This window comes from Glossina fuscipes, unplaced genomic scaffold (assembly GCF_014805625.2).
Source record: "Glossina fuscipes isolate IAEA_lab_2018 unplaced genomic scaffold, Yale_Gfus_2 1, whole genome shotgun sequence".
In the NCBI taxonomy this organism is placed as follows: Eukaryota; Metazoa; Arthropoda; class Insecta; order Diptera; family Glossinidae; genus Glossina; species Glossina fuscipes.
In genome coordinates, this window is record NW_023998415.1 from 16,966,579 (window position 1) to 16,992,996 (window position 26,418).

Below are 26,418 nucleotides of genomic sequence, written 5' to 3' on the forward strand. Positions count from 1 at the left end.
ATATATATATCTGTACACTTAATACTCTTCTATTCCTCTTTTAAAACATACGAAATACCACTCGATGATATATTTTGGCTGTTGAATGTTTATATATATACACAATATTCTTTTATAAGATGCACAATATATAATTTTATTCATTTATTAATACAATTACTACACAAAATGCTAAGTCAAAAAGTGTTGAACAAATTTAACAATGTTTCAACGAGTTAAACTACAATATTAACAATAATAATATAATAAACGACATTTATCAAAATTGTGTATATAAGTTATGTAGATGCCGCTGATAATTTACGACCGGACAAAGAAAATAGTGACTGTTAAAAATATGAACTAAAATCGTCAGGCACTCATAAGAAGGGAGAGAGGTCAAAATATTTAAATCCTATCATAATTGTTCGTAAATATCACGTTTATTAAGTATTTAAATTTATATTATTTCCAAGTTGACCCGCAGACAAATTAACATTTTTTTAAAACAACTTTTGCTTATAGCCAAAGATAGAGATTTCAATGATACTGAAAGACAAATCCACCTAAGTGCATTTCGGTATTCGGGTCAAGACACGTATATAATTTATATTTAAATGCTTGTCACCTAAAATACGTGTACGTATATGAATCTCTGTTTCGCACATATTTATATTTATGTGACTAATAAATGCTTGACAAGTGCAACGTACGCTTTGTGTTAGTTATAATAAAAGCAGTTAAGGAGCAACTTAACCTTCAGATGAAAGGGTGACAATTCAGTAAGACTATGGCAATGATAATAAGGGGCCATCATACGTACATACATATATAAATATTTCTGAGTTTTATAAAGGTAACTACAGATCTATTATACCTTAGTATACAGTTGATGTTTATATAAAAAAAAAAAAAAAAGAAGAAGCTATCTAAGCGATATTTTGAAACTACATTTATACTCGATTGACAAATGAATAGGTATAAAAACTTTTGTCTTCGATGAACATAGTTTTGTTGTTTTTTTTTTTGTTTTTTTGTTTTGTTTATCACAAGATTAAGTTAGATGTATTTATGGATCTTTTTGCACTTGGTGAACTTAATTAATAATAGTAACACTAATTCGCACAATGATATGAAGAGGAAAAAAAAAATTTTTTTTTTCACATTTTTAATAAAAAGACATGGTAGGTAGTAACATGATCTGTTTGTAAATTTGTACAAAAATTTCCAAGTAAGCAAAAAAGCTTTCGTCGAATTGTAAAAATTTTAAAGTATATCCATTTGTTTGAGTGTCTTTACTTGTTTAAATTCTGGACATTTCGCTTCTCCGTTCAAACTCATATGACAACCGGATGCGAGCACAAACGAGGTACGCTGTGACAATTATTGCTTCAAATGCAAAAACTAAATGGCTTAGTAAAGTAATTATTTGAGAGTACAATTTCAGAATATATATATATATATATATATATATATATATATAAAATCGACAATTACTTTTTTGGGGATAACTGATATGTACGACAGAGAGAATTCGGGAAACTTTTGCGTATTAGCATTTTTCTATAAACTAATCACGACATTCGAAAAATTAAGTAAAATATTAAGTAAATTCACTTTCAAGAATGGTCTTTAATAAGGCGTTCGCTTTCAAGTCATACGTTCCAGTCTGTCATCATTTTGCGGAAATCATTTAGCGAACCGTAAGTGTCAGAGTCTTCATTTCCATTTTGAAGAGAAACTGTACTATTTGTGTTCGGACGTGGCAGCGTCAGCGGGATCGGCAACAGTTCTGGCATTACGGAATGATGTGTTATGAGGGCGCGCAGTGAAGAAAACTCTTTTGTGAAGCCCTATAAGTATTTACAAATTACCATTGGCGTATATATATGTACATATATATATAGTTATATATTTTATTGCAAAGAATAGTACGAAAAGTTATTACCTTTATTTTATAGCCCCTTTGAGATCTTAAAATTAAATAATGGGCAACCTTAGGAGCTGGTGGAGGTACACGCAGAGACAAAGCAAAACAGCCCGGCTTGGTTGTACTCTCACGTACCAAAAAAGCTCCGGGATTTTGTCTCGATAATACTTCTAATGATATTTCTCTAGGAATGCCAGCTTGAAACCAAGGAGCTCCTTTCAATTCATTCTGTTCTGTCCGGCTTAAGCCTTCGAAACACATCGAGCCGGCAGATGGAAAGAGCTTCGGGCTTGAGTTGGCTGAAATAAAAAATGACATTAATAATTATTATTTTAAATTTGATAGCAGTTTCATTACCACTGCAGGTTTCTCTGAAGTACTTTTTTTTATAACTAAATTCGTTACGATCGGTAAATTGCTGGGCGGTGTCAAGCACTGACAAAGATTGTCCGTAAGAGTCCGCATAACGGCTAGGTAATAATTTCTCTGGCTCACAAATCGCCTCGTTTACGTAACCATCTGATATTGTTTGAGACGATCCTGAATTTATCGATGACGATGTTGTGTTTACCAATGGGCGACTTTCTTCTGTAGCACGCAACAGACCCATGCCCATAGTTAATCGTTTCACCTACAAATGTTATCAGTTAATGAATGCAATAGCGGTGCAATCTACTTTCATCATTCAACATTAAATTAAAGAATATTTTAAGTCTTTATAAAACACTATTTGAAGTAATGGGATTGGAAATAAAATTAAATCCTAACTATTTTGATTTCAAAAGAAAGTTTTTGCGAATTTTTTTTTTTGTTTTCTTTTTAGACCTATTAGAATAGGTCTTAATGGCTTCGAGGTTACACAAGTGCTAAAAAATAAATAAATAAATTAATTAATTAATAAATAAACATATACATCGTTATGTATTTATTCTGCCTCTGCCCATCACTGAAGGATAAGGGTGAATTCATTTTGTTTTTTTTTTTTTTTTTCACAATGTATGTAACTCCCAAGAGGAAGGTTCAAAGACTCTATAAAGTTTACGCATTCGTGAGCAGCGTGAAATTCTGAATTGATTAAGCGGTGTCTGTCCGTACGTACGATATTTGTTATTGGCACTCTCCTGGTCACAAAAATTAAGATATCGACTTCAAATTTGATACAGACATTGGAAGTTGTTGCACGTAGGTTGGGCGAAATTGGTCGGAGCAGGAGCGCGCAGTGAACGCGATTCTGTTTTTACTAACAAAATTTTTGGATTTTTCCTCCAAAACTATAAAAGTTAGAAGGCTGGCATTTTCTACAGAATGTTTAAAATCATTTTGTACGTTCCTCACATGAGAAGATATATTATCTACCTAAGAATGGGTTAATCCTAAAATGAACATGCTGAGATTTTTTCCTTAATAATATTAGCGATATGGATATCAAACAAAAGAATTTGAAAAGTAGAATGCGAACAGCATAGGTGCGAGAATATGGTGGATTCGTCTCCCGCTGAATATAATTTTCTTATTTATTAATTATTTTATTTCAATTTATTGAGGGGTATTTAACGTAGATAACTATGTAATTTCGTGATTTTTGCACTTGTTCCAAAAATAGGAATGCATATAAATTGAAAATTCTCATTTTCATCGTCATTTTCTTTTCGTAATAACTTCCTTTCGTGGCGTTATTTTCGCATCAATCAATTTTCATTTTATAAAATTCAACAAGTTCATACTTACTAAAGGCGGCTTATCCACTAGGCGGCGACAATTGTTCATTTCGGTGGGTGAATTGTCCTCTTCGGAACTGGGAGACTGCTGCACCCGATTCAATTGATGTCCTCCAACATCGTTGCTATTGCTAATTATAACGCAATTACTTTTAATTAGAAAACAAAAACAAAAACAAAAAAAAAAAAACAAAAAAACAAAAAGAAAACCCATACTTAAGTGTGCCTTATAACATACCTTAAACTTATTTGTGACAATAATTGTATAGGTCGCCTTTCATTTGTGGGCGAAATATGTGTCACCGATGGCTCTACACGCAATCGTATGTCCTGCATGCTTTTATTTAATCAGAGAAGCGTTTAAATGAAATCTCGTCAAAAATTCAATATATTCGTGTTAAGAGAAAGAAAAATGCAATGTTTTTATTCTAAAATATTTTCCGCACGTATATAAATTGACTTTATATGTGTATATTCAATTTTAAATAAAAGCAGTTTATCGTTCCTTCAATTCAACAATGCATGAATGCATGCATGCATGCATACATGCATAGAAACGAAAACATTTTCTCAAGTTCTTAATTCTTATTCTACAAAACGGGTTCCGTTGTATAATAAAGTGAATGCAAGTGAATGAGCGAAGAAAATGGCAGTGTTTGCTTGGCAATTGGTGGTTACTTCTAAAACGACTCACCATAGGTTTAACTTTTTATTGCAAAGCAATTACTTTGTGTGATCGGTCTAGTCTAGGCGATCAGTAGCATATATATGTATATATTTATTTGTAATTGCATTGAATGTTATTTAAAGGTAAACGAGTCCTTTTGCATTGAAAAGCTTGTACTGCCAATATATTTTATATATTACACACCATTGCACACATATAATGTAAAAATAAGTGTAGAAATTTTTAATTGTAATGTGTTCACATTTAATTATGCATTACGCTGCATTTAAGATATAATTTAACCTGTCTTTACAAAAGCAACAAGTGAATAAAAACTTGTTACATTACAGGTTAATATATCGCTTAAAGGTGACTCGTCTTAAGGGTCTTTTGATTTTAAATTCAGATAATTGAAAGAGAGATGAGATAATGCGAAAAATGATTTTCATTTCAAGCACTTGCTTGACCTATACCTTTTTGAAAATAATGATATTCACATTGCGTTTTCTTTTATTTTTATTTTAATTTTTATTTTTTATTTTTTTTAACCATCTTACACGTACAGAGTGTGTTTAATCTTTTCTCGGTAATCCAGTGTGTTGAACAACAGGTTTTCCATTATTGTGAAATTTATTCGTTGCTGTGCAAATTTATTATTCAGTGATTTCGTACATTTTCTATTTTCATTCGGCGGACTTGGTTTTTCTTTCGTTTACACACAAGTACTTATGATGCAATTGAAATGAATTTTTAATTCTTGCACTCAACTCAAAAGAGAAGACTTTTTTTTTTTTTTTCTTTTTTACTTCCTTTGTATGTTCTTAAGTTTTCGCGAATTTTCTGATATTATCACATATCGATGCATTAGCGAAGATCCAGTCGAAATTTAATGTGCATTCCATTGCACAAGAGTTTAATGAACTGAGCAAATAGCGTAAACAATGCTATGCTGATATTGTTAAGAAGAATTTTAATGCATCGCATTCAATCGATAAATAAATGTTGTCAACCGATAGGAACAATGCTTGCTTATCAATTTCTTTTTCATTACTAAAATTATATGAAAACTATTACTTTTCGGAAGAAATCACGAAAAGATCGGTTTTATAAAAAATCAAGTTACGATGTTCTTAAATTATGCCGACCTTTCGACGTTTTATTTTGTTAGTTACATCTAGAGATGCCAAGTTTAATGATCTCTCAACTCATGCTCTCTCAAATTCTAAAGGGATTTTCGATATTAAAACTTGTTGCAATATATATACATATATATATATATATATACATTTTTTTTTTTTTTTTGAAAGTAAAAACGGATTGAGAACAAATTTCGGATGGATGGTATTTTCTCTGTTTAGCTTTTGGTTGCATTTTTCCTCTTCTTATTATTTTTTTGTTAGTTGTGGCAGGGTTGCATTTGTCTCTTCGACCGCCGCATTCTTGATTCTTTTAGTTCAACTTGATCTTGAACACTTTTTCCACAATCAGTTTATATTTGATTCTTGCTTAAATGTAAATATAATCAGATTTGCATTTTTAATATTGAATCAATTTAATATAAGCCATTATGTCAATAGGATTAAAATGATCAATAACAATTGATTCAATAACGGATAACAAAAAGAGGTAAGCAAAATATTCAACCGATCAGGGTTCAGATGCACTGCTATCAAATTCTAAGACCTAATCTCATCATTTTACATAATTATATGTGCGTATATATGTTATTATATTATTTCATGATTAGCTCTTTCTTCATTTCTTAGGTCTTTCAATCTTTTGCTCTTCCCATATCGAGCGTAATCTTTAGACCCATCATCGAAAGATACGGGGCATATGCATTTTGTCCAAATGTTTGCAACACCCAGTAGGAAGCTTGATAGACTCCACAAGGTATATATATTTTTTTGGATCAGTATCAAGTTGAGAATCAATTTAAGCATGTGTGTTGTAAACATTCTCTTAGCAGTAAAAACCACGTCATCGGACAGACGGACTTGCTTAAATTGATTCAAAATTTGATGCTGATAAAGTGAGTATATATATACATATATATATATATATATATATATACAAATATAGTTTACCGGGTCTCTGATGCTTCCTTCTGGGCGTTGCAAACGTTTTGTCAGCTTTCGGTGGAGGGTATAACAGGTAAGAAAATGATATTCAGTCGTGACCGAATCCTTTATGCCCATCATCGTGAAGAAGAAAATTTTCACGCTCTTTACTATTGGATGGATGCGGCTGGTTATTTTTCATTTCAGAATAAAAGTGAAGAGTATTTTATGGGCAGTAAGCAAAAAATATGAAAAGCAAAGGTGTTCGCAGATTTTGTTACATAGGCCTGTGGGCGTGTTTGGGTAATTTTTAGATGCTTTTGCAAGTTTTGGAAGCGATAGCATAATTTCTGCCAACAGTAGAATATTTACCACAGATATGATACAGTTGCGTAGACGGACAGACGAATAAACAACTGGACAGACAGACAGACATGCTTAAATCGCTTCGAATTGGTTCTGATAGTAAATACTGCGATGAATTCGCATTCGGGCGCATCGGGCTTACATAAATATATACGAATACTATCCGTATTCTGAGAGATGGCTGAGTAAAATTCTTCGCATCCTAAGTTTTATAGAAACACTAACTACGTACGTATAGTGTGTTAGTGTTGCACTGCCATTAACTGGAATATGTCCACATTCATTACGTTTAACCAGAGACTCGCTAAATATTGAGTTATTGTGTTGTAGAATAGATTTTATTACGGATTAGATCTAGACGGATGCTATCGACAGCAGATTTGTCAGATATGTCTGTTCCTCATATGAAGAATTTCGTAATTTCGTAATTAATAGCCTCTGCTGGTTTCTTGTTGTTGTTACAATACATCTGTACAAATTGCTAATATAATTCTTTAAATTCGGCCAAACAATATTTAAGATTACGTTGACATTTTAATGTACGCTCCATGGCAGGATCGAAAAAATCTTTCAACATTTTTTTCGTCATTCGCTTTAGAATAAAAAATCCGCGTAAAAAAAGTATTTTTGCTCCTGTTCGGTGAGTCGTGCGTGTTATCTCAAAATTGGATAAAACAAGATCGTGCAAAAAAAGAAAAGAGTCGCTTTTTTGTCGTTTTTGTCGAGCGGTTTCTTTCTCCTTTTCAAAGCAGAGTTGTTTGGTAGATTATGCGGTTACTTTGATCAATTTCCTCAATTTTCGTAAAACTTCTTTTCTTTTAAAAGATCTTTGTTGATCTTTCTTTAAGAAAAAAAATAACAGTTAAATGGAGTTGGACTTATAGAACATAAGGTCTTCATTATTATCTTTATTATCGATTCATTTTCGGACTTTTGCAACTTTGCGGAAGCCATGCTGCAACGATTTGAACAAATCGTAATCAGAAGGCCCCGCGCCCGATGAGTACACTGCGCAACGCATGTAAACGTCTAGAAACAATTCATTCATCAATTACTAAGCTATTATTCGAAGGTTTTTTGAGAGTTTGCGATCGGTCTTCGTCCAATAAGACTTGCTTCATTCATGGTTTTTGAGCTTTTTGGGTCCTCCAGGCCGTTTTTTGTCATTGACATCATCGCTTTTTAATCGTTGAAATCGAAATTGACAATTGGGATATGATGGAGCAGCATCACCATAAGCTGATGGACGTGTTTGCTAGGCTTCGGCAACAAATTTCATCAAACCAAACCACAAAGGTAATGAAAGTCGAAAATGTAATTTTGAGGACTCCACGTTGAACGAATCAACACATATTAAATGAAAAACTGTTAGTTTGTGTAGAGAGAGGAAGGTCAAAACGATCGAATTCCACCGTTATATTTACTAATATTTCCCATCTTTTTAAATCATTTTTACTTGTAAACTTCGCTGATCAAAATTAACGCAAACACCTAATATATTATATATTCAATATACTTGCCTTATATCAACTGATAGACTGACGTTTGACGTGACGTTTTTAAACACAATTGTTTTGGGGACTCTCCACTTTTAGTAAAATGTGTAGCGGGGTAAAAGTTCCCGTTAAAGCGATTCTTTTGATACGAATTATTTGGTGTTAAACGTATGCGGTTTGCATTTAACTTAAAAATTTCTGGCACAAATCTACGCTTAAGATAGTATTTTACAGTATTTTTTCTTTAAATAAGAAAAGTTGGAATTGGGTCATAAATTCTCTTAGATTTTCCTGCTTAAGTGCTTGACAAAAACTTTTGAAATAAACTTTTCGCATAGTTAGTTGGTCTACAATAGATGGAAAGAACTCGTTAAAAGTTCTGTTTGTAGGACTGTAGTTTAAACTGCTTATGTTGTGGATGTCAAGCAAATGCAAATAAAGCAGAAAAATAGTTGAAAGTTTTTCTCATCTTTGGAGGAGCATCTGTTTAATGCCGATTGCAACTACACAAAGTAAGTCCTTATAAAAAATGAGGGAATGCGTAGGAGGATGAGATTGGTTGCGCAATTTTCATCATATGTGTGTATGTATGTATGTATGTATGTATGTATGTTTGTATTAGTGAAGTAACTAATCATTGTATATTCTCTTCATACTCAAATCGGGGATAATCAGGATGTATATATATATATATATATAGTGCATGGAATAAAATGTTAATACCAATCAATATTGTTTGCATTTTTATTGCCTACATAAACTTTTGTTTTGTTGTCTACGTCTCAGAAGTAAGAAATTGCAAAATATTTGCCTAAAGTCTGAACATGCATTTATGCATTGGAACCTCAAGGGCATAACAAATTTTTATTTGTGGTGTTAACAATTCGAGCGATAGCGATAAGAATTCGCAAAAAAGAAACATAACCGAATACCCGATGGGGAAAGTTAAAAAGCATTCACTTTATGGGCTCGGACTTGGGAAGATCGATTTATTTACGCAGTAATCTTGTATATTAACCAATTGTTAAAAAGTGCCTACGCTTGCAATCTTATTTTAAAATAACAAAATACGGTAAAGACTCTAACTATTACGTATTTGCATTAATTTTAATCAGTGACTTTTATACGTAAAAATGATAAAGAATTGGGAAATATCAGTGTGTGAAACGATTGAATTCGTTGATTTTGACTTTCCTCTATATAAACTGATAGTTTTTCATTTAATATGATTGATTTATTCATCGTATGCCGACGCTAAAAATTACATTTTCGACTTTTATTACTTTTGTTATTTGCTTTCACGCAATCTATTGTCGAAGCCCAGCAAACGCGTCCTGAAGGTTATGGTGTTGCTGCTAAACTAAAAGAGACGACACGATTTGCCACTTTTGGGAATGGGAAGTTCTATCACACTCAGCATGGCGCCTGGCTGATTACCATTAGTTCAAATCGTTGCAGCATGACTTAGCTGGCACGCGGATCCGCAAAGTTGAAGAAGTGCGAAAATGAGTCGATCGATGGGTCGCCGCCAAATCAATAAAAGTGCTTTCGACATGCATGATAACGCCATGCCGTCAAATATGATGAAAACTACTTCGATTAATGTGCATTGTAGCATATTTTTCTCAATAAATGCCTCTTCCAAGTGACCAAAATTTTTGCAAACACGCAATAATTTTTAGTGTGAAAATTATTCTGAATGTCTTGCCAATGCGCCTCATAATTGGTCCATCGTTCGTTTAAGTGAGCTTGTTTTATTTGCCATTTTCGCAAATGATGAGCTTCTGATTTGGTCCAAGCTTGTATTTCTTCATTCAGTAGAGTGCAGTGTGTAACCTTCAAAGGTGAAAAATGTGCGTCAAGACGAACAACAGGCATGACATGAAATGTGTTTTTTCATTTGTTTAAGTTTTCAATAAAACAAAAAGCATATTAAACTAGTAACCACTAGTTGAATGCATTCAACATTTCTTCTCGATTGATGGGAAGGATTATGCGCAGTAACGGTTTTAGCGTTTGTGAGCGTAGGCGCGGACATGTCAAATATTATACGGTTTTCGTTCGTCTGTCAACTTGATAGATAAAAACAAACTCAACGCAGCTTAGTTCCTGGCGAGCCCTAACACCTGGCGGTTTTTTAACGCTCAATGATTTTTTTCCAGTACCTTAAACTTTCTTTAAGAGCATCAACTAAAAGCTATGAAAAAAAAATTAAGAATTGTGTTTTTACATTAAATTTACACACAACTAAGATTCGATAAGTGTGTCTGTGTCTGTGCATTTGTCAACGTGTCGACGTGTCAACGTATGTGATTTCTTTACACTATGAATAAAATAAATAAAAAACTAAAGTTGTGTGTGTTCATTTCACTATTATCAAATCAAACAAATCAACAAATATTCAATTCAATTGGAGCCTGTTACCCAATTTCGCTCAATATTATTATATTTAGGTGAATGAATGAATGAATGAATGAATGAATTGAATCTTGAAATTGTATTCGTTATTAACTTAACAAAATTTCAATTCAATAATTTTTTACATACTTATATATGAGTGTATGTATAATTAATTACAATTGCATATATATATATACATATATATGCATATATACATATATACATATGCATATGTATATATACGCACAAATATCTAAATATATTTATATATACACACACACACACATATATATATATATATATATATGTATATCAATATATATATATATATCAATATATATACACATATATGCACATATAACGCACATACAAATTAACAAAAGTCCTTAATAAGTTTTCTTCGAAAAATGTATAACAAAATCGATCTAAGCTGAAATATTTGAAAATGAAGGATTTTCAGGAAAAAAAAATTTTACGATATATGCGCATAGACTCGTATATATGCACTCATGCTCCCGTTCATTGTGAAAATGGTAAAAGCGTATAAGAAACTATAACATAAAATAAAAAAAAAAAAATAAATAAATAAAAAAATTCACCTTTGTTGCACATACACGCACATACATTTATATCCATTTCATAATAACATTGCAACTACCAGTATGGACAACAGAGCGAAAAACATTTTTATTCTTTACACTCACTGCTCATCTTAAAATGAGGTCATATTCCCTTAATCACACTTCGATGTGTTCGATAAATTGAAGTAGACATCCTCGTCTTTTATTTAAAATTATAATAATTTTTTACTGAGCGTATTGGCCGATTCAGCGCTGCTGGCCAACAGAATTTAATGAATTCTTTGCATTATTGCGAATTTGAAATATATTTTCCACCGTTTATTGGTTTAAATTGTTTCAATACTTTTCCGCAGGCATTTTATTGCCTTTCAGAGATCAGAGACCGTTCTATTGAGTATCTTTGTATATAGTATATAGTATAGTCAGTCAAAATGTTTTACATGAAAAGCAATATTTTATCTGACTCCTTAGAAAGGGTTTAGAATATCTTCAAAGCTCACATCATCATCAATGTTCGATTTATATCAATTTTGACATACGTATCAACTAAAAACAATTATTAGAGATCTAATGAATTACATATGTGCACATGTGTGCACATAAATATGTTCGTGTTAGAACTTAATGAAATTGATCTTGTCTGCCTGTAGTTAAGTGGCAAACTTGAGTTTCATAGAATAACTGACAATTCCACTATAAGCAAGATACGTTATAAGTTTGTCCTATAGTTCGTATAGAAGGATTGAGATGAGTATAGCTTCCGACATATTTCAAATTTTATGCTTTGCTGCGCAAGAGCGAAGAGTTTTATTGGAGCAATGACCACAACCGTAACCGTTGAAAGTTCAAAATCATGTAATAGAATGACAAGAACCACCCGATTAGAAGCCCCCCAATTATTTATCCTTTAAACGGGGGAAACAAGAGCAATACTTACAAGGCGGAAGAGATGCTTGCATAAGCGCATGAAAATCTCACACATCTTCGCTTGTCTTTGGTTTGTAAAGAGATATTATTTGTAATGATCAAATAGAGAGATTAGACTCTTAGGCACTTTAACATTTTTCCAATATTTTGAATGTCACCTCAGAAACAATAATGATACATACATGCATCCGATTTAAAACAGAATACAAGTAACGAAACAAATCGTTTTTTTAACTATAACTTCCTTTATTTTTTTTTATTATTATATGAATTTTTAAAATAATTAAATATTCATGAAAATATTTTCTAATTAATTTTTTTTTTCCCAAGGCAGCTTTAAGTGTGCAATTGTTATGATCGTCGTATATATATATATATAAATATTTATATATATATATAAGGTTTGTAACTCCGAGAAGGAAGCTTCAGAGATCTGGTAAGGTGCTGTTGACGAGCGTCTATAATTCGGAATCCATCTAACAAGGTCCGTCCGTTTGTCCGCCCATCTTGTTTAATATCTGCTATAAATTACACAAGAATTTCCCTTCTGTAAAAATGAAGAGATCGCTTTCCTGTTTGACAACGTTATGCAAATCGTTTAAATGACACGCCTACAAAAAACAATATAAGCTGAAAATATCTCTGCTTTATTGATTTTTTGCTCATTTCTCATCACCTATAATAGATATATGACAGAAGTTTCCATTTATATTCTGCAAAGAATGGCGCACGCCCACCCAGTATGAATAAAGTATGATAATCCAGTCGTATTTTTTTATTTCCTTCTTGACCTGTTTCCACGACAAAGACAATAACGGCATATGAAAGTTTTTTTTTTATTTCAATAGCTAAATACCGTTTTCTTACTTTTTGCAGAGAAATTCAGAACAATTTGGAAAATTAATAATTCTTAAGGCGCAACATTTTTATTAATACATATATGATTTCGAATAGAAATTAAACAAAAAGAAAATAATTAAGTGACCAGATGAACAGATGAGCCGAATTAATTTGATTCGAATTTTCAATTTTTCGATTGCAGATAAGAGCTCAAGTTTCTATGTATATACATGCATATATAGACAACCGAAGTTTCATCTTGAATATACCCAAGCTGGATCAAATGATGACAATCGATGCGGTTAATCAAGCGTAAATATTTTTTTGTTTATTTTACGAAAATTTCATCTTTTTAAAGATTTTCTTTTCAAAATCATGCTAAAAATAATTTCATTACACTTACAATGACGAATGAAATCTTATAATAGTTCCATATGACGTAACTGAAAAATGTTGTCCTGGCAAAAAGAGAGATTTAACTGTTCTCTCACTTTCCAAACTCTATTGATATATATCATTAATATGTTATTGTTGTTGTTATATTCCTTTTTAATTGCAAACGATTATCGTAATAAAAGATTTCGATATAAATGGTCCGACAATACTGTATTATATATAAATGTTTTACTAGTTTTTTTTTTTTTTTTGACATTTCCGTAAAATGGAAAAACATCATTGTGTACGTTGACAAAAGGCGAGAAAACATATCACTCAATAAGTTTCCGGTCTTATGGTAGCACTCATAGACAGACCCACATGATTTCTCGATACTATAAACCGTGTACAAAATAAAATATCATGACATTCTGACAATTAGTTTATAGATTGCAGTTGTGTTAGTGAGCCCAGTTTTCAAAACAATGAATAAGAGAGATTACGCAATGGTTTCCAATGAATGAAAGCTAATGTTGAACAGCTAAGCAGTGGGTTAATAAGTTCGGCAGCAGGAAAGCCAACCGCTACTGACGAACACTAATGATGCTGGTCGCGCCACGAAAGATGAAAAAAAAAGTTTACAAAATCGTTGTACAAACTGAGATTGCGTCTTGAAGATATCAGACGGCTCAGACTATATCAGACTATTTTGAATGAACATTCGTTCATGAGAAGAGGGTGAAGTGTTTGCTCAACGTATTGAGCACGGCTTGGTGCTATTCAAGCGAAATGCAAAAGGATTTATTGATGCGATAAGTAGATCTACCACTCAATGAGCGGAGTGCACAACTATCGGCGAAAGCCGTCTTCTCTAAACTTGTAAACTAATGATCGGAATGTTGTGAAATTTTGACACGAATCGCTTGTAGGTGCACACTGTTCCGAAATCCTCCAGTGTCTTTCAACGGTGTTGCCACATATGTGTCGAGTCAGAGATTTATTGAGTGATATGATAGCTAAAATATAGAGTATTGAACGTTCATGCATCCATCTATTTTTGCTTATAGATGCAATGAAAATGAGAAAGTGGAACGAAACACTAACTCTGAAGAAGATGACTCATCCACCGAATGGAACAATTGTGTACGATTTTCGGATAAACCACCTTTGGTAAGAACTAAATTTGAAAAACTGTAATGCGACTCATATAATAAGCTTCGTGGCAGATGTGTACGATTTATCCGCGATTGGATCAAGTTCAGTCAATGGGTATTTTTTTTCATCTACAGCTAATTTTTAAAGATTTCGAGAAATATTAAATTTTTTGGTTAGGAAATTTGCTTTTCCACCCTGGAGTATAATTGCTTGCAATCTTGTTATGTTATATTTATATAGTTAAAGGGTCAGACGGTCGGAGGTTATAGCGGATAAGCGCACGTGTCAATAGAAAAGTTTGCTAGTTCGTTATTAATAGATAAAACGGGAGGGTGAGGCGGCGGGGGCGGGGTCATTGTTTATCCAACAAACACGGACGATCGAAACCTTCTTTTCGGATGGACTGATGTTCCTTGCCCTGGGCTATTTTACACCCCGCTCTGTCAACGACCTCGTTCGGCCTACAATTTTGTCTGGAAGACCCCAAACAAGCGGTATTGAATTCACTGAGGTCTTACAGTGTCAAAAGAATATTATTTTATTCTTAGCGAAGGTACGTAAGTAGGTTATAGCAGATATATTACTATTATTATTATTATTAATTTCGCCAGAGAAATAAATTCTAAGACTAAACTCTTAAAAGCACTAGCATCTAAGGCTATCGGCTTTTATTATTATTATTATTAAAAACTCTACCGCACTTGAGATTCGAACCCACGACCATTGACTTGCTAGTCGAGACTCTTGCCTACTCGGCCACTCAGGCGGATATAGCAGATATAAATTGTATAGAGCCTACCAAAAAAAAACATTAATTGAAATGTGGTCCTAAATGACTAAATATGTAATTTTATAAAAATACTTTGCAATTTTGTACATATTGATCCAAATTCGAATAGCTATGTATGCAGAATATAGATTCTTTTTGAGGTGACTGACTATAGGCGTATTATTTGTTTTTAATGATTTTTTTTTTATTATAGGTGAAGCGTTTAACGATGGGTTTTCTAAAAGCCCATGAGGAGTCGAGACCTTTAGTTAATTTAGATACACCCACAGGAGAAGTTAAAACTGAAGAAAACTCAATTTCAAGAGATACGGAGATTTCGATAGACCTACAAATCTATTCTAATGGTTATGTTAATGAAGACAACTTCGGACCTGATACTTTCATTAGTAGTAAATTCGGCGACTCTTGCCGTCAGTCATTAACAGCTTTCCCAGCATTGGATATACCTAATGTGAACGATAGTAGTGAATATAAATTAAGGAACAGGCACCTTCGAGAAACGAGCAGCGGTAAATATTTCAAATTCCGTTAAGAGTATTCGTTAATATTAATCTTGCTTCTTTTACCTATCGAAAATATTTCATATAAATATATTTCCCAATTTGTTCTCCAATGCAGCGAATTCGAGTCCAAAGACATTTGCAAACCGTTTAAAATCAACGCATCCGAAATACAATCAGACCAGTACTAGTTCAGAAAAAAGCGAATGTTGGTCGTCTGAAAAAGAAGAGATTGAACTTAAAGATGCGCCGTGGTTTCAAGCTGGTATTTCTAGAGAAATAGCTGAAGAGGTATTGGCTTCGAAAAGCCCGGGTGCCTTTTTCGTTAGACGTAGTGCATCAAAGCTTGGCTGTTACGCATTGACACTTAGAATATCATCGCCTGTAGAACCTAAGACGGCTAATTATATTATATTAAATACCGTCAACGGTTACAAAATTAAGGTAGGGATAAGAAGAGAACTACGGGACATATGAACACGCACATACTAACCTCCAATACAGAATGATTTCTTCCCGATTTGGCTGCGATCGACATTCGCAGCCTATTTATTATTTTTATTTTTTTGAAAAAACACATCTCAATTGATAACAAGCTTCCAAAATTCCTTCGGTCAGCCAAATGTATAGTTAAGCAGCTTTAGGTAATAAACATCTTAGAGTGTAAAGTTGTTCTCCGTTCGCTTCAGAAATCACTCATTTTTCTACTGAAATAAAGTTAATATTTTGAGATATGTGTCATTTTCATATAATCCATACAAAAGGGGTGGGAATTCCGATCATTGCGTCCAGGAATATATTTGAAATATATATGTACGTACAATGAATGCTCTTGTATGACTTAGCTGAACCTCTTACCGTGGTCATATCTTTTTTTTTATAATTTTAATATTAATCGTCTTTTGAAATGGCGCCATATGTGTGTATAGAAGAGATATAATCAATAAATGTCTTTTCTTTTCAGGGATTTCGAAAAGAATTCAAAACGCTGAAGGCCTTAATAACGCATCATTCTGTAATGCCCGAACTGTTGCCTGTACCGTTGGCCCTGCCCAGACCTCCAAATCTATCCAGCTCTCGTCGAAATATGGACGATTTCGATACTTACGAATCTTTGAAGATGTTTTTCCAATATATAGAAGCCAATAATCGGATGGACACTTAAAGATTTATAATCCGACCATTGATTTTAATAGCTTACAGCGCATCTACAGCGAAAGAATGTATGTGTATATATATTCATTAATAAATCCTATCAGCATATGAAAAACCATGTTCGCCTTAGGGCGTATATTGAATGCCCACCAAACGCTTTCTTGCATTTTCTCACTTTCAGTTTTTATGGATTTTTTCTTTTCTTTCTTTACCGGGATACTATGTGCCGAATCCCGAAGGGCGAGGAACGGAAAAAAGCGCAACTTTAAAAATCCGTTCTTCTTTGTAACATACGTATTCTGGCTGTAATAAAACTCATTGCATTAAATAATCCAAAAAAGTTTGCAACAAAAAAAATAATATTTAAAGAAAAAAAGCTTTTACAAACGTTTCGTAATAAAACGCAGGAAGAATTTATTTTTTGTGATTTTTATCGACGATAAGGTGAGTATCAAATGGCTACTTACAGCCCTGCTTCCAATGCCATATTCTTCCAGTTTATATGTGTAATATTTTAGAACGGGGGTCCAAATTGATCTATTAATTGTTGAAAAAGAAAGAAGAAGATGAAACAAAGAAGTTGGAAGAAGCAGACAACATATTTGTTGACTAATAATTTTTTTCTTTGTTTAATAAAAGTAAGTAGAAGAGCATAAATTTAAATTCGGCGCCATCGCAAATAAATTATTGGCGATGCAAGCCACGGGCTAAAGAATTAAACAAAAAAATATTATTTTGGCAGCTTTGAGCAAAAATTTAGTTACAGCGAGAAATGCCATCGGCTACGCCTCTCAATGTTTTCATACTTGAGCTATTGGCAACAATGTTGTAAATAATTTTCATTAGTTGCATTTAAGTAAAGAAGAAGACTTGTTTGTTTGCTTTACTTATTCGCTTTGTTTATGTTCATAACTAAAAACAAACGTTAAAATTATATATTTTTCTTCTTCTTCTATTCAGGGAATCAACAACCAAAAACTTGCTGTGATGTGTGAAAAAAGACCCAATGATCAAGTATATCATGTGTTAGTAAAATCTACACACACGAACAATGGATTTTATAAATGTAGGAATGATATTTATTTAGCCGCAAAAGCGCCGTTATTTGTTAAACGCTTTGTATGGATATTTAATTTTTTTGTGGAAAAGCATTTCTTTTTGCAAAGTTTTCGCGCCGTCAACATTTTAAAATGTACTTGCATTATGACAATACTACTTATTTTAGGAAATGGCAACATTGTACAACTACGATTTTCTATTGGCAATATTCTTTACATAAAGTAGGTTTTATTTATTGTAGAATTGATTTCGTCAGAGGGACTAATATTTTGTTTTATGTTTTAATTGAAGGTCTTAACAATATTCCATCGCAAAAGAGTATGAAACGGTTTTTTAAAACTAACTTAACTGTACATGTGCGAAAACCGCAATGGGGGGCAGCACAAAGTAACGTTATGCAAAATCGATGTTTATGCAATAGCATAGCTAGACCAAGTTTACATTTGGATTTAGAATGTAAAGAAATTATATATCAAGGCTTGGTAAATCAACAACAGAGAAGAGGTTATGCACCTACAATTTCATCCACTTTAGTCAAGGAATGCTGGAATTGTAAGAAATCTCTCGACATGTCGACGGAAGCTATGATGTGTGGAAATTGTCATCACTTGCAAGACGTTGACAAGGATATTGTAAGTTTTAAATATATTCCTGATTACATAAAAATAGTGCTTATCAAATCTTCGCAGAATTATTTTAACTTAATGAATATAGCACAAGATTTCTCACTCGATGCGCAATCTTTAACTAAACGCTTTCGTCAAATGCAATCAATAGTGCATCCTGATAAATTCAGTAATAAGTATGTATAATGTGTGATTGCGAGTAATTTTATGAATGTATTTAGATGTAGAAAAATCATTTTAGGTCTTCACGTGAACAAAACAATTCAGCCGATTGGAGTTCTTTAATTAATAAGGCTTATAAAACATTATTGATACCCATAGAACGTGGTCAGTATTTGTTAAATTTAAGTGGTCTTCAATTACCTCAAGATAATAGCGCACTAAATAAGGAATTTCTTATGGAAATGATGGAGCGTAATGAACAAGTTGAAGATGCCACTAACATCGAAGATCTCAAAAAGTTGAGCAAACGTCTAAAAGACGATTTAGAAAAAAAAGTGCTCGAATTGAGTCGAGCCTTTAATGATAGTAATTTTGAGGTTGCACAGTTGTTGCTAATAGAAATGAAATATTTAATTAGCATAGAGAATAGTGTTAAAAATAAATCACAAACATTGATGAACGGAATTAGCTCTTGAGAAAGTGAGAGCGAGAATATTTCAAAGGAGATCAGATAGAGAGAGGGAAAATCGTTGTGAATTGTCATCATGAAACCTGTTGGATATTTGCAAAATTATAACATGACTCAGCTGTATTTGTACACCTCGCAGGCTTACATACGTAATACACGTGATTGATATTGATGGTGGCTTTCATAAGCTATTCAAAGTTGCGGGGATTTTTTTTTAGTATTTTCTTATACTATCAGTTATATATTTAATATTTAAGTTTTCAAATCTTAGTTTAATTGGAATGTCTAAGTAGACTCATATGTCCGTAAATTGCATAGTGAAAGATACAAATTTTCAATGTGATATTCTTTAAAATAAGCATTTTAGTTTACTCATATTAACCAACAGTGCTCAGTGACTATGTGAAATTTCGAACTACTAGCTTTTTAATTTTATTTAATAATAATAGTGAGTGTGCGCACGTTTAGGCAGCATAACGTGTAACCTGTTATGAATATATCTGCGAAAAATTATACATTGTTAAAATAAACAACAAATATTAAACAAATTTTACAAAGAAAAAATCAATAAAAAAATCGATTTATTTTCCATTTTAACTGAAACGAAATTATTTCTCTCGACATTCGAAATTAAAAGATTGTTGATCTTGATTTAGAGAATACTGCCAGCCAGCAGCTCTTTCAGCGCTATCGGCATTGACGCGGTAAAAAAAAAAAATATGCAAATCATCTTCTATTTATTATTATTATTATTTTTTATGAGGCGGAACGTTTTGCATGTTTACTTCTCTATGTAAGTTGTTTTTCGTTTTTGAACTTCCGCAATGAAAAGCAATGAACAATATGGCCTTATGGCCTCGTTGAAATACTCCGATCGCGGGAATAATAAAAAGGGCGTAAAAGAGAAGAATCAGAGGAGAAGAATCTATGAAATTTTTTAAAGATACCATACCATATATAAGAACTTTTTTCCACTCAATGAAGCAGATTCCAGAATTTTGTAATTGTCATCATGTAAGGAAAATAATTGCACATTTTTAATTGTTCCCGAACAGGGCAGTTCAAGTTTAAATAGAAATGATCCCCGCCCCCAAATTTATGCATGATATCAAAGACTATATCGCATACTTTGTGATTAACACGGTTTTTCCCCTATTTCAGTATCAAGCAAGAACCTGTCGAATACAATGACAATCAATTCTATAAATAGGAATAAAAAAGGATTTAATTAATCTAGTGTTTTGTAATTTTCTTTTTTTTGTATTTGTCAAAACTAAACGACATAGCCCTCAGAGGTACTTTTTCTTTCTATTTTTACTATCTATATCATTACTATTAAATACATTATATGTACAGTAATGGATAATGGGTTTACATTATGTGGAAAGTATCAATCTGATCGGATGGAATTATCCCCTTGACATTTACCGTATGTGTCCACATTGCTTGAGAAAGATATGTTACATTGGTGAATACTGCTGGCAGAGTTTAAAAGTGTCTTAAAATACGTATTTTTTGGAATTGCAAGAATAGAAGGATAAAATTATTTAACTTTTTTAGAGAGGTGACGATTGCAGAGCGCAAAGGAATAATTCATAACGTAGTCAATGGATTTGAAAAAAAAAAAGAAAAAAATTCTTTAATTTACATGATTTTCTCCTCCTCATTCAATACTTTTGGGCATCAAATCATAGAAGTTAAAGAACGAAATAAGAAATTTTGCATTTTATTGATTGTGACGTATTTTTGATATCGGCCATGTTAATACCATAGATGAACATATTGAAATATTTTCTTAATTGTGGGCGTGTCAGTTTAAATTTTAAATGACTTTGGAAAATATTATTTGTATTAAGATTGAGCTCAATTGCTTTCATAGCTTGTAAGTAATATTTTTTTTATTCATAATACATATATATATATATATAAATTGATCAGATTTTTTTGCCTTTAACTGAGAATAAATATATAGATTCCGTATTAATTTTTGCGACCTTGTTTCTAATGGACATATCCGTGTGTTACAAAGCAAAATTATTAATAATTAAATACATCCACCACCGAAGGATAAGAGGTAGAATCGGTCAAACTTAAACCCAAGTTTTAACTGCTTTGTGAAAACCTCAAAAACTTTATGAATTCTCTCATAGATTCTTAACCAGTGGCAAATTCGGAACGTGCCTAAGTGCACAATGTGCCGTCTGCCCAATTCTTATAGTATCATATAGTGGTCAACGTTCACCAGTTCGAAAATAAGAATATATCGTCTATAAATTTGCAAAAGAATTTGAAAATATGCCTAAAGAGGTCGAAGGACACGCCTACAGTGCAACAAAAACTAAAAACACGTTTGCTTTTCGTGCTTTTTTTTTGCTTATTATTTGGCAACTGGGATCCATTTTTTTATTGCAAAAATCCGTCAGTTCCATCGATGGAAGATATAAGAGATACGATTCTTTCGTGCAAATTTTAGCGATCGATTAATGCAGATCTGAAAATCGTTCGGTGTTTTTCTAATCAAGAGCGTGTCTGTATATATTTTTTTCTATAGCCCTCCTCGATATGGGCACGGATCGCAATTAATTTCGAGCTTTTTTTTTTTTTCTTGCAGAAAATTAATAAAAATATGAAAGTCTAGCTGGGGCTTCGTTACGCAAGTAAAATGACCAAAATTAATTCAATGCGAAATTAAAAACAAATTAGAGCAAATTTAAGCTTTCCAAGGAATATGCATAAATTGTCTCAATTTATCAAAACGCTATTAAATTAATAGAAATTATTTGCATTGAGTGCAAATTTTACTTTAACGTTAAAAAAAAACTAATTCCACGAGTTAGTGTAACGCTCTTTATGAAAAAAGAAACCAGAAAACAGAAAAAACAAAAAAAAAAACAACAGAAATAATTTTTATGAAAAATATCTATGTGCACAGTGTGTTGTTGTTGGCTGTATTGTTACGTCTTAATTGTAATTCACAAATAAGAAATAATAAATACAACAAATTTACCAGCACATGTTCATTGACGTTCATTCTTAATTTAAACGCTCGCTCAAAGGGCAGTTATTCCTTTGATTAACAGCTCGTTAGACCGTACACCGCTCGCATTGGCTATGTATTCAATATTCTATTTACTATTTTATCAACTTTGCTTTCAATATTTCGGTAATGAGTTAACGTTCGCTTATGCGAAAAGTTTTGTAAAAAAATTGGACGTGAACAATGACCCGGCGGTTAATATCAACGATGAGAACACTGAACCAATTATTGGTGTATTAAGTCAAGAAATTTCTAAATTAATTTCGAAAAAATTTCCCGAGAAAAATTATAAAAGTTATATAGCCGCATCGTATGTGAAATTTGTTGAAAGTTCAGGTGGCCGTGTCGTACCGATATGGTAAGTAAAAATAAGTGAATACTTTTTGTTTTTCTTTTGCTTAACAATTTTTTAAATAAAGTTTTTTTGAAATCCCTTAAATCAAATTCTTATGATATATATGATATATATATATATACATGTGTATATATATGTATGGGTGTGTATATGTTCGCGTGTATGCTTATTATAATCAATCAAGTTGTTTGTAACTAATCTTAATAACTAAATCTTGGAAAGTCATTTTATCAGTAATTAACGTTTGCTTCATAAAGGAAAAATGAAAAGATAATGTTATCAGTGCACGTAACGTCTCAAACAAAAATTATGGCAATGATTTAATAAAAAAATTTAAATAAATTAATAAATAAAAATAAATAATTATAAAAATAAACAATTAAATAGACTAATGAAGAAAAACCGCTGAACAAATTACATACGTTTAGAACGAATCTTGAGAACTCTAAAGTGATACGTATAATATTTTAAAATTAATTAAGTAGTTTGTAAGAAGGTATGAATGAATTCCATACGAACAATATGGAAAGTTATGAAAACAGTGTAATTTATTTATAAGAGGGCATCATCTTAGAGGATCGTATCAGTATAATCAGCAAGATCGGATCGGCGAACGGGTCCTGGATGGCTTTATTAAGGCGAAAGAAGAGGGGCGGGATGCGGGTAAGATGCAAAATAGGCTAACGAGTTCTTGATAGCTTTATTAAGGCGCTGAAAGGGGCGGGGGGATAGCGTATGAAAGGATCGATTGTAATCAGCAAGATTGGATCAAGAAGATGCGAGATAAGATAACGGGTCCTGCTTAGCTTTATTAAGGCGAAAGAAGAGGGGCGGGGTGCGGGTAAGATGCGAAATAGGCTAATGGGCGTTGGACAAATTGGAACTGAGTAATCTACCGTTCGATATATATACTTCTTTATTTATTTATGATTTTTTTTAATATAATCAATCACTCAGAAGTCATACTGCATATGTGTGAGAGACAAAGTGACGGTCAGAGAAGAGTGCGAAAAGGCAAAGAGATAGGGAGGTAGATGAGGTGTAGTGGTTGTGTGCGCCCAATACGTATGTGTCATGCCTTTGGTTTTTGTAGGTCATTGGCGATGAACTTAACGCCGCCTTATTGCATTGACTTTGAAAATAAACAAACACGCGCCACATTTTCAGTTAATAAATGTTCAAATTGTTTATTAATTGATGAGTAAACTTAATTTACGAATATTTCATATTTTTCGTGTTAAAATGATTTCCTTTAATTTTGCAGGATTGGCCAACCACGCGAGTATTATGAAGATATTATGACAAAAATTAATGGGTAAATTATTTATTTATTTATTTATTTTTTTTTTTGAATGAATTTTTTTGTTGTAATATTTTATATTCTTATATTAGGATCTTATTGCCGGGTGGAGCCACATATTTTAATCAATCAAATGGTTATCACGATGCTGGCCGTTACATATATGAGATTGCCATTGAAATGAATGATAAGGGCATTCATTTTCCCCTATGGGGTACATGTTTGGGCTTTGAGTTATTGGTATACTTATCAGCTCATCCAAAGGAACCGCGCACGTATTGCTCATCGCGAGCCCAAGCTTTACCCCTAGAGTTTGAAAAAGGTTGGGTAAAATTTTTAAATGTTCTTAGCAAAAAACTCTAAAAAAAATTTTTTATAATTTATTTATTCATTCGTTTTTAGACTACGATAAGTCACGTTTATTTGGTAACGCAAGTGCGGATATTATTCACATTTTAAAAACATATCCGGTTACAGCTAACTTTCATTTATATTGTTTTACTCAAGAGGTAAGTAAAATACGAATTTCAATGTATTCAGTTTACGATTCACGTTATGCTTAAGTTGCGTCTCGCGCCAGATAAATTGAAAGCTTCGTCACATTCCCGAGATATATAATTTGTATAGATGAATGCATATATACTTGTTTGCGTGGTAATGCTTGCATTTCATTCATTTAAATGATTTTTTTTTTTTTTAATTATTTACTTAATTTACTATAATACTTACTTACTATTAAATCAATCGAAGAAAAATGGAATAAATGGGTAAAAATTGAAAAAATTGAAATTAAAAACAAGAAATGATAAGATTTTATTATCGATAACTCTTCACTCATTCATTCATTCATTCATTCATTCATTCATTAATTCATATCGAAATAACAAAAACACAAACAATTTCTATCGGTCCACTGAAATGCTGGCAACCAAAAATCATGATGAAATTCATGAAAATTACATATCATCATATCATCATATCACAATACGTCTCCTGTGGTACGAGGGGCCGGGAATGCGTGCAATATTCAGAAATTCATCAAAATATCATATCATCTTCAAATGCCGAGTGATAACATGCGAACCGAGTTATACGTTACATTTCTTGCGATATGAGGGCAAACAACAAAAAACAACAGATGAATTTCTTATTATATCAGTCCGTCGATTCAGAATCATTTCTGCATAGAATGAAACGAAGGCCTCCTTATGTAAATGTTCTTATAAAAGAAGTTGCCGTCATGACAAGAGACATCATGTAAAATGTAAAATATATTCTAATGAAAATTTTGCTTGTATAGTTTATTAAGAAATTTGAATTGCATTCGCCCATTTTTCAGGAGATAAGCATTCAGATGCTTTTAATTTGTAATAGGCTTTGGCTCACCTTCAAATAACTGAAATGTTGAATTTTGATTTAATTCTTGAGTTTAGATTGTAGTACGAAAAAATTCGGTATAGTATTTGATGATCGATCGATCGGCTTTTCGATCGATTATAATGAGTTAATTGATTTATTTTGTTATTCGATTTTTTTATTTTCATTCATTGTTTTAGACATTTGCTGCCATGAAATTAAATGAAATTTGGCGGGTAATGAGTTTAAATCATGATTGGGATGGCATTGAATTTATATCAACAATAGAGCATCTAAGGTGAATAAATACAAAATAAATATACAATTTTTTTCTTCTTTTTTTTTTTTCTAATGATTATTAATTAAATATTATTAAATATTGAATTTTTTACTTTATCATATTTATTTAGATATCCGTTTTATGGCACACAATTTCATCCGGAAAAGAATCTTTTCGAGTTTGTTAAAAATCGTAATATTACGCATACGTCTCTAGCGATAACGGCCTCACAATATTTTGGAAATTTCATGGTGAACGAAGCACGACGTAATCATCAATATTTTGCCAATCGCACTGAGGAAGCGAATAAATTAATTTATAATTATAATCCGATATATACGGGCATATTAGGTTCATCGTTTCAGCAACAGTATCTGTTCGACGATGTGGATAATGCAAGCGATACAGTCGATAGTTTAAATACAAGTTTAATTATATTTTCAATAACTTCTGCATACACTGCCTTAAACCTAAGCCGAGAAGTATGGTTATGAAAACTTGCAAGATTTTTTGAAAAAAAAAAAAAAAAAAAAAAAAAACCAAAAAAGGACAAAATATTTATAAAGAAATTGAAATTGCGGTAAACTATTCATTTGCATACTTGTACATATGTAATTCGTTTTAATTATGTAAATAAGTCAAACAATTATTCAACAGTCAAGCCTTAAGAATGATATCCAAAAGAGATATCGAAACGCACACACACATACATAGAGAGAAAGAGAAAGAAAAATACATACATACATAGACACATTTGAATCCCTGATCTCAGGCGGGGACGATGATATATAATAGGGATATAAGGAAACCCATAAGCATCCTTCTCGTGGCAATG

At 32.2% G+C, this 26,418-nt stretch overlaps 4 protein-coding genes across 11 annotated transcripts; 3 read left to right on the plus strand and 1 right to left on the minus strand.

Annotated features, from left to right (window-relative positions):
• Positions 1-3: 3 nt before the first annotated feature.
• LOC119645123 (tensin-4-like) lies at positions 4-13,432 on the minus strand. 4 transcript variants are annotated; one of them, XM_038045054.1, is made up of 6 exons: positions 4,858-4,989; positions 3,866-3,964; positions 3,638-3,758; positions 2,267-2,540; positions 1,928-2,208; positions 5-1,832 (listed from the first exon to the last, which is right to left on the minus strand). In XM_038045054.1, the coding sequence occupies exons 1-6, from the start codon at positions 4,911-4,913 to the stop codon at positions 1,635-1,637; spliced, it is 1,029 nt and encodes a 342-aa protein (XP_037900982.1). In that variant the 5' UTR covers positions 4,914-4,989; the 3' UTR covers positions 5-1,634. The 4 variants fall into 4 exon arrangements, with proteins under 4 accessions (XP_037900985.1, XP_037900984.1, XP_037900983.1 ...); XM_038045057.1 differs by lacking the exons at positions 3,866-3,964; positions 4,858-4,989 and adding an exon at positions 13,368-13,432 and having other exon boundaries at positions 4-1,832; XM_038045056.1 differs by lacking the exon at positions 3,866-3,964 and having other exon boundaries at positions 4-1,832.
• LOC119645122 lies at positions 8,605-17,202 on the plus strand. Of its 5 annotated transcripts, none has more exons than XR_005248620.1 (7): positions 8,605-8,728; positions 13,167-13,276; positions 14,407-14,509; positions 15,478-15,793; positions 15,903-16,228; positions 16,749-17,007; positions 17,121-17,202. XR_005248620.1 is itself a non-coding variant. In XM_038045052.1 (5 exons), the coding sequence occupies exons 1-5, from the start codon at positions 13,185-13,187 to the stop codon at positions 16,947-16,949; spliced, it is 1,038 nt and encodes a 345-aa protein (XP_037900980.1). In that variant the 5' UTR covers positions 13,076-13,184; the 3' UTR covers positions 16,950-17,172. The 5 variants fall into 5 exon arrangements, 1 of the variants encoding a protein (XP_037900980.1); XR_005248618.1 differs by lacking the exon at positions 8,605-8,728 and adding an exon at positions 9,493-10,521; XR_005248619.1 differs by lacking the exon at positions 8,605-8,728 and adding an exon at positions 10,552-10,669.
• A 973-nt stretch (positions 17,203-18,175) lies between these two features.
• Positions 18,176-19,283, plus strand: LOC119645125 (iron-sulfur cluster co-chaperone protein HscB). The gene is made up of 4 exons (XM_038045059.1): positions 18,176-18,219; positions 18,290-18,630; positions 18,688-18,800; positions 18,866-19,283. The coding sequence occupies exons 2-4, from the start codon at positions 18,319-18,321 to the stop codon at positions 19,260-19,262; spliced, it is 822 nt and encodes a 273-aa protein (XP_037900987.1). The 5' UTR covers positions 18,176-18,219; positions 18,290-18,318; the 3' UTR covers positions 19,263-19,283.
• Positions 19,284-19,886: 603 nt separating this feature from the next.
• LOC119645121 (gamma-glutamyl hydrolase) lies at positions 19,887-26,095 on the plus strand. Its single transcript, XM_038045051.1, has 7 exons — positions 19,887-19,959; positions 22,317-22,650; positions 23,912-23,962; positions 24,040-24,269; positions 24,350-24,456; positions 25,504-25,601; positions 25,714-26,095. Exons 2-7 carry the CDS (start codon positions 22,367-22,369, stop codon positions 26,075-26,077), a joined length of 1,134 nt encoding a protein of 377 aa, XP_037900979.1. The 5' UTR covers positions 19,887-19,959; positions 22,317-22,366; the 3' UTR covers positions 26,078-26,095.
• The last annotated feature ends 323 nt before the right edge of the window (positions 26,096-26,418 follow it).